The 13,884-nt window shown below is 40.7% G+C and overlaps 1 protein-coding gene across 2 annotated transcripts in view; it reads left to right on the top strand.

The window, feature by feature from the left end:
• Window positions 1-1,266: 1,266 nt before the first annotated feature.
• UBE2D2 (ubiquitin conjugating enzyme E2 D2) overlaps window positions 1,267-13,884 on the top strand; it is a 56,877-nt gene continuing 44,259 nt past the window's right edge. The window contains exon 1 of one of the 2 annotated variants that reach the window (XM_045059811.1): window positions 1,267-1,305. In XM_045059811.1, the coding sequence (XP_044915746.1) occupies window positions 1,282-1,305 (24 nt within the window). In that variant the 5' untranslated portion in view covers window positions 1,267-1,281. Of the gene's footprint in view, window positions 1,306-2,007; window positions 2,130-13,884 lie in introns of those variants that run through there. The other variant, XM_023255744.2, reaches the window with a different exon arrangement.

The raw sequence follows: 13,884 nt of genomic DNA on the forward strand, positions 1-13,884 counted from the left end.
CTATATCTATATCTATATCTATATCTATATAGAGATATAGAGATAGTTTTTCTAATACAAAAAACTTACCAGTTGAAGAAAAAAGTTTTAAATCTGAACAATGGGCATTTTTGTACCTCTTCCATCACAGTTCTTAGGAAGAAAAGATTTGGGTAGGGGGCACTTGGGTGACTCAGTCAGTTGAGTGTCAAACTCTTGATTATGGTTCAGGTCATGATCCTAGGGTTGTGAGGCCGAGCTCTGAATCAGTTTCCTCACTGAACTGGGAGAGTGCTTAAGATTCCCTCTCTCTTTCTCTTTCTCTCTCTCTTTGGCCCTCTCCCCTGCTCATGCTCTCTAAAATAAAAATTAAAAAATAAAAAATAAAAAAAGATTTGGGACTGTAGAATATTCTTCACCTCCAACCTCAAATACATCCACCTTGGATGACTGGATGCAGTTTTCCCCTCCTTTGATTTGCTGGATCCACAGTGGCCTGTCCCATTGGTCCAACCTTTACTCAGTAGGTGAGGCAGTATAAATTTGGCCACTGACCTCTTGGGTAACGATTCACAGGCTCTTTCTCTTAGGAGCTCCAGTTTCTCCTTTCAAAATTCAGGTTAGAATCAATGATATCCAAGGTCACTTCCAGATAGAGGAAAGAACACAGTTTTAGAATCAGAAAACCTCAGGATGGATGTGAGAATGTGGGCATCACTCCCCAGGAAAAAAATCCTTAATATTCTCTTGTGTGCCCCCCAGCCAGGTAGTAAGTACCTCCAAGCCTAGGCCTGGTCTTGTATCTCACTGGTCATGGCATAGGACTCAACACAAGAGTAGTTCCTCAGTGAATTAGCTTTTGTCTCTACCTCCTAAAAAGCAACTCCAGAATAGATTTTCTAGGCTTGCTCCTGATGGTGATCTGAACCACAAGGTTGGTTTTAACTACTGGAGCACACACTGCACGTTTTTTGGTTGTTTGTTTTTCCTGAGGTAACTGGTGCAGTGCTTGTCTGTAACAATTCACCAAGCAGAACAAGGTGTGGGTACCTCTCCTACAAGTGACACGTCTGTGGCTAATGGACATTCAAGTTGTCATCCTCTTGGGGGCCTGGTCATGAAGGCCATCTCACAGCTGCCCGAGTAATGCTCAAAGAAACACATTCCCAGCAGGTGCCCTGGATGTTACAAGGCTTCTAGAAAGCGCTCTGACAAGACCCTGCACTTCACGGAAATCACAGCTTTGCCTCTATAAAGCTGTGTGACCTTGGACAAGTCCCTTCCTCCTTCGAGAACATTGCAATGGGCCTAAGTACCTCCTCCCAGGTCAGTCTATGCTATGGCGCTGATCAAGTGACCTGGAAAACATTCGCTTTTAAACGTTTATGGATGTTCGACGCCACACATGAGGGTACCCGAGGCAAGGGACTCAAGGGTTGCGGCGCGCAAGGAGGTACCACCCGCGCCAAGAATCTCGCGAGATTTCCTCCCTGCGCTTCGCGACGTCATCCTCTCGGCGGCCGTGGCGGCGAAGGAGACGGCGCGTAAGACACTCACAGGGGCGGCCCGTATCCCTCCGCCGCCGGCGCGGTCCGGCCCTCCTTCCCATAGCCCGCCAATCCCCGCGCCTCCCGACCTGCCCCTCGGCCTGGGCCCACCCCGCGCTCCGGCGGCCCCACCCCGGCGGCGCCGCCCGCCCGTCCGCCCGCGCGTCCGTCCGTCCACCTGCAGCAGGCAGTCCCTCTGGTTGTCCGATCGAGCGGCGCCGGCCGAGCCCGAGGCCAGGGCTCTTGCTCCCCGGCGGAGGGATCCGCGGCGGCTGAGGAGGCGGCGCTGAGATTAGGTGGAAGAGGCAGCTACGGCGGCGGCGGCGGCGGTAGCGGCGGCGGCTCGGGCGGCAGCGCATAAAGGGGCCGCCGCCGGGTGATGCGGTGACCGCTGCGGCAGGCTCAGGAGCCGAGTGGGCCGCGGCCCTCAGTCCATCCTGCCGAACTAGCGCTCCCGAGCTGCCCATCTTCTCCAGCCGAGCCGCGATCACCGAGGCGGCCTCGCGCCCCCTCGCCCCTTCCCCGTCCCTCCCCTGTCCCCGTCCCCGCCCCGGGGGCCACCGCCACCCGCCTCCCACGATGGCTCTGAAGAGAATCCACAAGGTAAGCGGCCGGAGGTCGGCTGAGGGTTCCGGCCGCTGGGCGGACCAGCTGAGCAGGCTGCGGCCTGCACTTCCCGCCGTCGCCTCCGCCTGGCTCGCGGCCTCTTCGGACCCGGCTGCCGGCGATGGTCCTGCCGGGCGCCCTTCCCACCCTGTTCCCAGTGATGGCGCCGGTAGAGGCCCGGCTCGCGGTCCGAGCTTAGGCCGGAGGTGCGCTGGCCCGCTCTGCGTTCCTCCCTGGCCTCCTTTCTAGGCCCCGCGTGGTATGGAGTCCCAGGGCCTCTGCCCGGCTTGGGACTGCTGCGCTAGAGGGCCATTGTCCGGCCATGCCGGGAGGGGGAGCTGGGGCTGGGGCGTTGAGCTGCCCCTTTGACAGAGGTCGAAAGGGCTCCTCGCCCCATCACTGCCTGTGTTCTCCCACCTCCCGCCCACACCCGCCCACCTGCTATGGCTTCTTCCACCGACCCGCCTGAGCTTGGAGCCCATGTCCCAGGCAGACAGAGGAAGCCTTTTTGTCCGATCTACAAGTATTTCTTGAGTTCACTTACTTCTTGGTGGCCATACACTTCGGTCCACTCTACTTGTCCAGAAACTTAAGAGTAGGAAGTTCAGAAGGAGAAACAAAACAAAAACATGACTCTTGATGGAGGAGGGAAGTAGAGAAGCGTTTTGTTCTTTGAGGTTGCCAAATGTAAGAAACTACACTTCAGTTTTACAGGAATGGATCTAAGAGAAAAGCTGTTAAATTTGCAAGGGTAGAGCTAGAAACTTGCACGTTGAAAACCACTGGAGAAATTAAAGTTTCCTTGTACAGTGTCTTCATAAAATGGATTTTAACGCTTAAATTAGGTAATATGTTCAAGGAGACTCTTTTAATTTGGAAGGAATTTTGCTAGATTTTTCCATTTGAAAGGATGTCTTTGCCCTTTACGATGAAAGGTTATTTAGTTACTGGTATGGAGGTATTCCTTATACAGTTTCTAGAGTATGGGCTTGGCTTAAAATTTAGGGTCCCTCCAATATTGTAACCTCCTGGTGCCCCTATCATGTTGTTGTTTTTTCTTAGAAGCGGTGAAGTACGATTGTACTTCTGATTTTTGTTGGTGTTTCACTTGGTTACTTGAAGAGGCTCTATTAAACCGCTAGCCACTTACAAGTAGATTGGTTATCCATCGGAGGAATGGGATGGAGATGCAAGGGAAAGAGAAGCAATATTCACCTTACCCTAAACTCAGTGAAAATGCAGGCTGTTGGACAATTAAAATACCTGTTTGCACTTGGTCTTCATTTCATTCATGTCAAAAACCTTTAATGTGAAATTAATCCCAGTGCTTACTGTAAATTAGGTTAGAGCCTTACCAACTTGTTTGGATTTACTTGACTTCTAACACATGAAAAAGGCAGACTTTAGACAGAGTAAACCTTGTATTGAAATGAAGCCGCTTATGTGTTAAAAGGAGCTTGAAACCTAAGGGGAAATTTCTTAAAGAACTTTTTAAGGGGCTGAAGCGCGCGGAGGGATGGTCATCCACATAAAAATATGTATGTATTTTTAAGGCATTTAGGAGTTGCTGAGTTCTTCTACAGTCTAATTGGGAAGTACCAATTTGAGATTGTAACTGTATAAAATTTTTTTAATCCCCACCCCAGCCCCGTGCTGTTATTTTAAAACCTGAAGAGAAGTATGTGTGATAACTTACAGATCAAGAAATATATCCTTTAGTGTCTATGTTAATTGATATGCGTTAACATTTTTCAGGAAAAAAAAGTAACATTCAAAACATGTATTTTAATCTTTTAATATACTTGCCCCAGTAATGTGGGGTTTTTTTGTTTTTGTTTTTTGTTTTTGTTTTTGTTTTTGAGTTACTACGTATTCTTTAGAGTTTCTTTAAAATATCTTCTTATAAAAATTTTAATAAGGAAAATTAAGCTTAGGCAATGATACTTTGAATTTTTAAAACTCACAATTAGCCTTTTACCCTCCTGGTTTATAACCTAGAGCCCTTTCCAGAGTATGCTTAACTTCTGAGACGGACAGGGATTTGAAATACAAAATTTGTTTTTGGTATACTAGTCAATAAAATTGTGAAAACAAATAGAAATTTTCTTTTTCAATTTTTTTTTGTAATACCAATTTTTTAAAGTTTATTTATTTTGAGAGAGAGAGAGAGAGCACGCGTGCATGCAGAGGGGCAAAGAGAGGGAATCCCAGGCAGGCTCCTTGCTGACAGCCCCAATACGGGGCTCGAATCCTCAAACTGTGACATCATGACCTGAGCCGAAGTCAACCACTTAACTGACTGAGCCACCCAGGTGCCCCTGTGTAATGTCAGTTTTAAGTTGAGTCCAGACTTAACCTGGGTATGGATAAGACCAGTTTTCATATCTTCTTCTTGACCCTAGTAATGTATCTACAGTGGAATACAGAAAAAACTTAGTTGGCTTATGTAATTAATCTTGGTCTTAAACCTTCCCAGTTATCATTTTCTTAAAAAAAAAAAAAAAAGTTCTATGTTAATACTCTGTTGACTTTAGATATCATGAACTTCATCTAGGTTCTAATAAAATTTTGCTGAAAGCAAATACATTTGACATGTAGCATCTTTAGGAGTTCAATATCTTCTTTCTTTGACAGAAGGAAATAGTGTTCTGTGAGATTGACAGTTCTTTAAATGCCGTGTGTTTATGGCAAAAGCTTTTGATAGACTTCATAGACTTTATTTTGATACACACTTTCAGGTCTCTTGACCTTTGCTTTAATAGAGTATACCAAAAAGGGTCATCATCAACATCCAGTATAGTTCTTTGCAAGGATCGGGACCCTCTGGGCTTGTTGTATCCACACCAAATGGTCCTAGCCTACTGTGTTTTGAGGTTTGCTGCTGACTTTATAGGTGTTTAGCTTTGATTTTGATGCTTTGAGTGTCTGCTTCTAGCAGCACCACCCCCAGCCCTTTTCCAGTTGGCTGCATCTCATCTGTTGTGGGCTGGGAAACCAGATCACGGAGCTTATTAAAATTATGTCTAAAATAAGATCCAGTAGGCTCTGAGTGACGAGGGCTTCATGTGTTCTGTGAACTGTGTGGTCTCTTTGGCTGCTCACAGACCTTTTTTACTTCCTGTTTTTCTTCTTTTGTTACACAGATGCAGGAGACTTTTGGGTGCTCTTAGAGTGCTATAATATTGAAATACAGGGCTAATTTCTTTATTCTGGGGAAGGATAAAAGACAATGTCTTGATTCTTTGAGGAGTTGAAGACAGACCAAAGTTAGGATACTATAAACTATTTTCTTAACAGTAATAGTGCTTTGTACATTTTACTGTTATCCTGATATTTATAGTTAACATTTGGTATACATGGCTTTAATGCCAGGATTATTACTTGATTTATTCTGTTTGTATAATAAAGATTTTTAGAGCTAGTTTCTTCTAAAACCTCTCAAGAGACATCACTCCTGGAAGTGGGGGGGAACCTCAGTAAAATAAAGATTTCAAACTCTGATAGTTCTAGGCCAACCAGGTAACCAAAGTGAGCAAAAAATTGAGAGGAACTAGAAATTACATATGCTATCAGAAGAGGGCAGCTGCTACCCTGCTCTCTCCAAATGTTGCTGTTACCAAGATCTGTGGGCCCACTGTTGCCAGGTCTTCCTCCCCACCCCCCCCACCCCCCCTTTAAAAGGGAAGCCACAAATCTAGATTTTGGCAACCAATTCAAATTAAAACCAAAACATACTTCTGACAGGTTTGGTAGGCTCCAGTTTAATTTATGAATTAACATTAAAAGATTGAGGTTCAGTAAGCATTCAGGAGTGTAAGGATTGAATCATTTAAACCATAGTTGCTATCTTTTTTAAAGTTTCAAAATTTTATGCTTTATGTAGATGGGCAGGATTAAGTAGGTGTGTGTGTGTGTGTGTGTGTGTGTGTGTGTGTGTGTGTACTGTTAATTAACTTCTTTGCTGAGGTTTTTATATGGTTATGTGTGAGGTCATAGGGAAAGCCAATTTAGTACATGCATTGATTCCTACAGTAGAAGTTTGTTTGTATCTTACTCTTAACCTCATTCTGCTCTGTTTCATGTTGTGAATCATCTTTGTATAGACTACACACTTTGAAAATGTTTTGAGATTGGAAGATTACAAAAGGTATCACAATTTAATTGTGATACCACAGTATTATCAGAGGTAAGGGTAAAATGAATTCTTGTCAAAATGGCAAAACAAATTATCAAACTGTTCTGTGGAGTACTGGTAACCTTAATAAATGGTTCACTGAAGATAGCTGTTTGAATTAGATCTATCTTAGAAAGCAGATACACCTTCTTACTCCAAAAAATAAGTTTCTTGAAATCTGCAGAGATTCTTTCTTTATTTAGTTTTAGTTTTTTTAGTTTTTCATTAGGAAATGATTCTTTCTTTACAAAGTTTCATTGGATTGAGAAATTTTCTTTGGCTCTTCCAGGTTGCTATTTAAATGTAATTTAAACAGCCATCCTTGAAGGATAACTTAATTTTGGTTGCTTTAGACACTCTCAGTGTGTATTACTGTACTGCTGACTGACAAAGAGGAAGTTTTGACAAAGTCCAATTCTAGATATTTTAGTCCAGAGAGAGGGCTGCTAAAATATCCTAGGCGGTTCCCAGGATAGGAATACCTGACTCATGCCTGATGCTGCCAGGAACCTCTGCAGCCTCATCCCAGAAATGCAGGAGCACACTTTTTTATTTCTGTAGAAATAAAGTTTTGGTGGTTAGGTTCCCAAGCTAACCTTCAAAATCATATTTAACTATGACATAGGAAAATAAAGTACCATTTGATCTGTCTCCAGAGTCAGGTGACGTTTCACGTAATAGAATCATAAAATGTTAGAACTGCAGCACATCTCAGAGCTACTCTCTGAAAAGGCCGTGTGACTTCTAGAGCTGAATCAAGAACCTGGGTTTCTTGGGTATGTCCAGTGTCTTTTCTGGCAGACTATGTACCCTTATGGATCTGTTAGGTATGTAAATCCAAAGGATGCAGTCTTTTTCTTTTGTTCAAACAGTTGGGTATTCAAACTGTGCCTTGGAACCAGATCTTTGCCTTAGCATCTCTTTTTATTATTGAAGAGATGTGTATGAACTCCCTTAAAACAACACAAAGTTCGGATATTCTGTTCTCCATATACCTTTCAACCTTTCATCAGAGTTAAATGGGTTTTCATTCTCTAAAAGATTAAGAATCACTGTCTCATGTCCTTCAACACTGTTTTAATGTTAGTTGGTGACCCAATTACCTATTCTACAGAGAAAATAGAAATATGTGAATTCCTTCAGATTTCCTTTGAGGCTTTTGAAAACAAAATAAAACCCTGTAGCTACCATCTTTAGAGTACTCATGCAGTTTCATAATTACTGAATCTTCTGAACACCCCTGTGAGAATTCTGTTCTCCCCAGGTTAGATGGGAAAATAGACACTTGGAAAAGTAAACAAACTTGTCTATGATTCTGTGGTTATGGTAAGAAAAGCCAGGATTCAGATTCATGTAATCTTGACTTTAGCCAGCCATTGCTCCAAATTGACCTTGGTCATCACTCTTCTTCCTTCTTGTGTCTGGAGAAGCTATACTTTTCCCTTTGACAATCTAACTTTTGCTTTCGTATTCTTTCTGCCAGGTCCTTGCTCTCTAGTAATTTACTCTCCTAGTTTTCTCTTCTCTTCTCTTCTCTTCTCTTCTCTTCTCTTCTCTTCTCTTCTCTTCTCTTCTCTTCTCTTCTCGAGTCCCCTCAGCATTCAAGCTTCCTAAACAAAAATAAACGACAACAAAAAACTTTTTAACTCCCCTCCCCACTACAGTAATTCTTTCCTCTTCTTTTTCCCTCTCATCTCTGGCATTTCAGTGCCAAAATTCTTAAAAGAATAGTCTATTCACTATCTGAGATTGCTTAGTAAGGTCACTGGTCATTGCTTAATTGCCAAATTCAGTGGACACCCTCCTCAGTTTTTATTTAATTTTTATAACAGTTAACGTTGTTGTCACTCATTTTCCTTAGCTTCTGATAAACTGCTGTCTCTTCCTTCCTCATATCTAGTGTCTCCCAACTTTATTGGAATGCTTTTCAAACTAATATTATTGATGGATACAAATAAGAGTTCATGAAACATTGCACACTTGGGTTAAGATTGACCTCACAAATGGTCCCGGGTAAATCAATTAAAATACATGTATCACAGTGAGGTAAATTATTTAAAAACAAAATATATTAAGAGGAAACATTATTCATTGTTTCTTATAAAGTTACAAACTATAAACATTTTTTTTTTTTTTAAGTTTACTCATTTTGTGAGAGAAAGAGAGCAGGGGCAGAAAGAAGGAGAGGGAGAATCCCAAGCAGGTTCCTTGCTGCCAGTGCAGAACCTGATGCTGGGCTTGCTCTCAAGAACCGTGAGATCATGACCTGAGCAGAAACCAAGACTTAGATGCTTAACCGGCTGAGCTACCCAGGCACCCTAAAATGGTATTTTTCTTACCTAATAAAAGAGATCTTCATCAAGGGCTGCATTAAATGTGTTCTGTATCTTGTTTTCATTATAGTACAATACAAAAATTTGTTTCTAACAGGTACACTCTAGCAAAAGAATGCAAAGTGTGTATTTGGCATCATTCTTGCAGTTAGGCAACTATCAACATTGTTAATTGTCTCATGAGTAGAAATAGACAGGTTGTCTAATTAAAAAACAAAAAGAAATTTATGCTTTGCTCTCGTTTATTTCAAAATAATTTGACTTCTGGGGCTTAAGAATCAAAGGACTTTGTTTTTTATTTAAAACTTCCATATGCTAGTTGTAACTCTATGGGGAATGGGTTAGTATTGTAGAAATACTTAATAAACAGTATGCTTTGATTAAATCTCAAATATATATTGAATTACGACAAGAAATTAGATAGTGGTAGATAGTGGAGTCAGATAGACTATAATATCCTTGAGTAAGTGCTGTTTGTGTATCACAACACAGATGGACATCATTTGTTTTGTGTTCTTGTTTCTTCAGGCAAATTATGGCTTTAAACCTGCAGAAATATGTAATATTCTTAAAAACATGTATTAAGGGGCGCCTGGGTGGCGCAGTTGGTTAAGCGTCCGACTTCAGCCAGGTCACGATCTCGCGGTCTGGGAGTTCGAGCCCCGCGTCAGGCTCTGGGCTGATGGCTCAGAGCCTGGAGCCTGTTTCCGATTCTGTGTCTCCCTCTCTCTCTGCCCCTCCCCCGTTCATGCTCTGTCTCTCTCTGTCCCAAAAATAAATAAACGTTGAAAAAAAAAATTTAAAAAAAAATAATAAAATAAAAAAAAACAAACATGTATTAAAAGTAGATAAAATTTAGGGCAAAAAATATCGTCACCTTTATGTTTCATTCCTAGAATACAGACTAGTGTTTTGTGAGAAATACTACTGTAATTGAAACAGTTCTAATTGATCCTTTTCAGAAACATTTTCCTTTAGTCTTTGTGTGTTTCCTTATACAGTGAATGTCTTCTCACCCCACCCCCTCCTCCTGAATTCTTTATTTATCCTTGGAGACCCAATAGAAATGGCTTTTCTGTGTGCCTGTGTGCCCCAGGCATGCAGGCAGTAGGGTTCCACTATAGAACTATTTCTTAGTATGTAGACATGATTGATTGTTCTTCCCCTCTGGACTGAGCTTTCCTGGGCAAAGTCCTTGTCTTACTCATTATATTTCCAGTATCTGATGCATAGTAGGCCTTCAGTTTTTGTCAACAATATTGAGCGAATAATGACAGCAAGTGATATGGTGAAAAAAGTAGTGGGATTTTGGAATAATATATCTGTTGAATCCTGTGCTAGTTCTGTGGCCTTAGGCAAGGTTACTTCGCTGATTTTTTTTTTTAGCCTCAGCTTCCTTGTTTATAGAATGAGGGTAGTGTCACTTACCCTGCAGACCTGTGGAGGGTGAGTAGAAAGGAAAAACAGACTACATAAAAGGTAGGCTTTAATATAATCATTGTGACTTAACTGCTACAGTTAGAAAGTTGCAAATACAATACCTAGAACATTTTATTCTTTAACCATTTAAGAATAAGTTGTTAACATGTCTCATCACCCCCAAATACTTTAATGTGTATTTCTTATAAACAAGGACATTCTGCCACATAATCCTAATACAGCCTTCAAAATTAGGAAATTTCCATTGAGATCTTACTGCCATGTAATCCTCAGACCCCATTCAGGTTTTGCCAGTTGTTCCAATAATGTGTTTAGAAAAAGGATCCAGTCCAGAGTTACTCGTTGCATTTTATTATCTGTGTATACTCTTGTTTAATTCCTTAGTCTCTTCTTGGCTTCGTGACCTTGACACTTCTAAAACATTAGAGACCAGTTATTTTGCAGAGTGTTCTCAGTTTGGGTTTATTCTCGTACGATCAGATTTAGGTCATGGATGGAGTGCCTTCCTAGCTCAGTTGGTAGAGCATGTGGCTCTTGATCCCAGGGTTGTGAGTTCAAGCCCCACATTTGGCATTGAGCCTATTTAAAACACACACACACACACACACACACACACACACACACATACACACCCCAACTTTTAGATTAGGTTGTGGATACGTGGTAGGAATGTCAGAAGCAATGCTGTGTTACTGTCTTTGTACCCTATCACATGGTATGTGATTTTGGTGGGATTCTTTTCATTGCATCCTATCAGGTGGTATGCAATTTCAAATTGACCCATTACTGCAAATTTTCACTTCTATTGCTTGATTAAGGTAATGTCTACCACGGTTCCTTACTATACAGCCAACTCTTTTTCCCTTTATGATTGAATAAGTATTTTATTAGGAGACATTTTGAGAATATGTACTTACCTTATTTGTGTTATTTATTTGTTGTCACAGAAGAAAGTACCCCAAGTCTTAGCTACTTAAACATTTATTATCCCATAGTTTCTGAAGATTAGAAATCTGAGAATGGCTTATAGCTAGGTGATTCTGGCTCAGGGTCTTTTTTGAGGTTGCTGCCAAGCTATTGCCTGGAGCTGCAGTTCCCTGAAGACTGGAGAATCCTCTTCTAAGCTCATTCCCATGGTTGTTGACAAAACTCAGTTCTTTGTGGGTTATTGGACCAAAGGATTAATTTCCTCCCTGCTTAAATCTCTCCATAGGGCTGTCTGAGTATGCTTAAGACATGGCTTCCCTTAGAGTGCCCCCAGAGAGAGCTAGAGCGAGCAGCTACAGTATCTTTTATAACCAAATCTCCCAAGCATCATGGACATGCTATCACTTTGCGATAGTCTGTTGGTTTCATAGACCACACCTGGTGTAGTGTAGGGGAGAGAACTAAAGGGTTTAATTACTAGGAGTCAAGGATCATTGGGAGCTGTTTTGGACCCTGGGTACCACACTGTCATGCAAAAGTATTAACTTACTTATTTTTAAACTTATATTTGGACTCATGATTTCAAACTATTTTATTCAGGTAGATTATAGTAATTTATTATAATTTATTTTAATTCTCAGTTGTTTTGTTTTTCCCTCATCATTCTTTGAGCATTTAGTTTGTTTTGGCAGCATAATATGTCTCTGGCTTTTTTTTTTTTTTTTTTTTTTACCCTGCTCTAGCTGTGTAATCATCTATTTTTCCAAAGCTTCCTAGTTCTGTTTACTGGAAAATGGTATTTAGAAATCAATATTTGGATGCTAGCTATGCTCATTGCTCTTGAAATCTCACTGCTTCCGAGCTTTTTCAGTATAATCAGTGGATGTAGCTAGGGAATATGTATATGTATATACAGACACACGGACACACGCAGTACACATATTTCCATGTATATTTAGTTTTCTCTGTATATATTAAAAAAAAAACATGAGTTCACATTGGTACCTCTAATTCCAGTCGAATGCCATAGGGTTCACCCTATACTTCTTCTTTCCAGTATAACCATTTCTTTTCTGACAGTGAGAAACCTGTTACTCTTAATAAATGTACTCATTTCATCAATTTTCCAGTATAATCAACCTCCCAACGCTGGGTGCACCTGCATAGATACCATTCTTGCTTTCCCTCCCCAGGAGTTGCCCTTAATTTTCCTGACTTGGACATCTTGCACTGGGTCATGTACATCCCCTTACAGATTTTCTCAGAATTTTTAAAAAACAAAGTAAAATAAAGGACTTTTTATTTGACATACGTATTTAGATAAAAACTGTTTAAAGTAATAGTGCTAGTCATATAGAACATTACTTAAAGCAGATACAGGAAATTCACTCCAGTAATTGTAACCACATAGCACTTTTTCCAGTTATGGAATATGGCTCGTTCTTTTCTTTTACCTCTCTCCCTTTCTCTTCAGTTTTAAACCTTTATTTGATAATCAGCACTTAGTTCTCATCTACATTAACTGTCTATAAGTTTTTGAAAATGGTGATAGGTACTTAGGTAACCAGTGTATAGAGCTTGTTTGGTGAATCTTCATCCTCCTTTTTCTGGACAACTGCACATGTAAGGTATGGAACATTCCTTATTCCTTTGGCCAGACAGCTTCGTTCAGCCAGGTGTCAGTGCACACATCTGGAGTTTCCATTGCCTTTGTGGCAAATTTCTGTAAGTCTTTGAGTGCCAAGGGGCACACTTCTTGAAACTTACTGCATGGATGCACTTTTGAATGTTAATGTATATTCTCTGGTCACTACCTCATTGGTGGGAGAACAGCCCTTCTTCTTAACACCCTTCTTTGTGGTAGCCATTGTGCCAGGTCCTGTTTGGAAAGGGAAGAGCCCGACGTATTATGGAGAATATGGCCTTTTCTACAGCCATTCTTGGAGTAAACGAAGACCATGGTTTTAAGTTAGTGTTATATTCTGAGATAATTTTGATTAGTAACCTTATAATCTAGTCTCCTTTCTTAGAAATAGTTGGAAACAACTGTAATTAAAGTCCTGAAACTTATCTTTTATTATGAAATAGTTTATGAATACAAAAGGATTTAGACACTGATATGACCAACACCTATGTACTTACATGCAATTTAACATTCAGAACTACCTAATTTAGCTCTAGTGTTAAAGTTTTGTTAGCAATAGCTTGTCTTTTTTTTTAGTTTTGTTTGTTTGTTTGTTTGTTTGTTTTTATTATTAAGTAAACTCTCTGCCCAAGTTGGGGCTTAAACTCATGACTCCCAAGATCAAGAGTAGCACACTCCATTGACTGAGCCAGCCAGGCACCTCAATAGCTTCTCTTTTTAAAGTTTGGCATCTTTGCATATTTAGAAATATTCATGTTGTCATAAAGGTGTGTTGTTGTAGGTGATGGGAATTGCTTGTGGAGCCCCCCCCCCCACTTGACTTAACTGCATTAAAGCAATACTATATCCTCACTGAGTTTAGTAGTAGACCAGATTATTTGTATCTTTAAGCATTGCGCTTCACTTTTGTTGACTAGAAATAGTAAAATCCACTTTGAAATTATTGAACATAGCGGCACTATGTCATACATAATTTGTGAGCTGTTTTTAAAATCTGTGAATTACCATGATATTTAGTATATCTTTTATGAGATTGATTTGAAAGCATTTGCCAAGTGTTTAAAACACTGACTAAATTGCTTTAAAACAAGAATTTGAAAAAATTGTTTAATGTTTATTTATCTTTGAGAGAGAGGGAGGGAGAGAGAGAGAGAGAGAGAAAATATGTGCGTGCACATGAGCTGGGTAGGGGCAGAGAGAGAGGGAGACACAGAACCTGAAGCAGGCTCCAGG

The sequence above is a fragment of the Felis catus genome, chromosome A1 (assembly GCF_018350175.1).
Source record: "Felis catus isolate Fca126 chromosome A1, F.catus_Fca126_mat1.0, whole genome shotgun sequence".
Lineage (NCBI taxonomy): Eukaryota > Metazoa > Chordata > Mammalia > Carnivora > Felidae > Felis > Felis catus.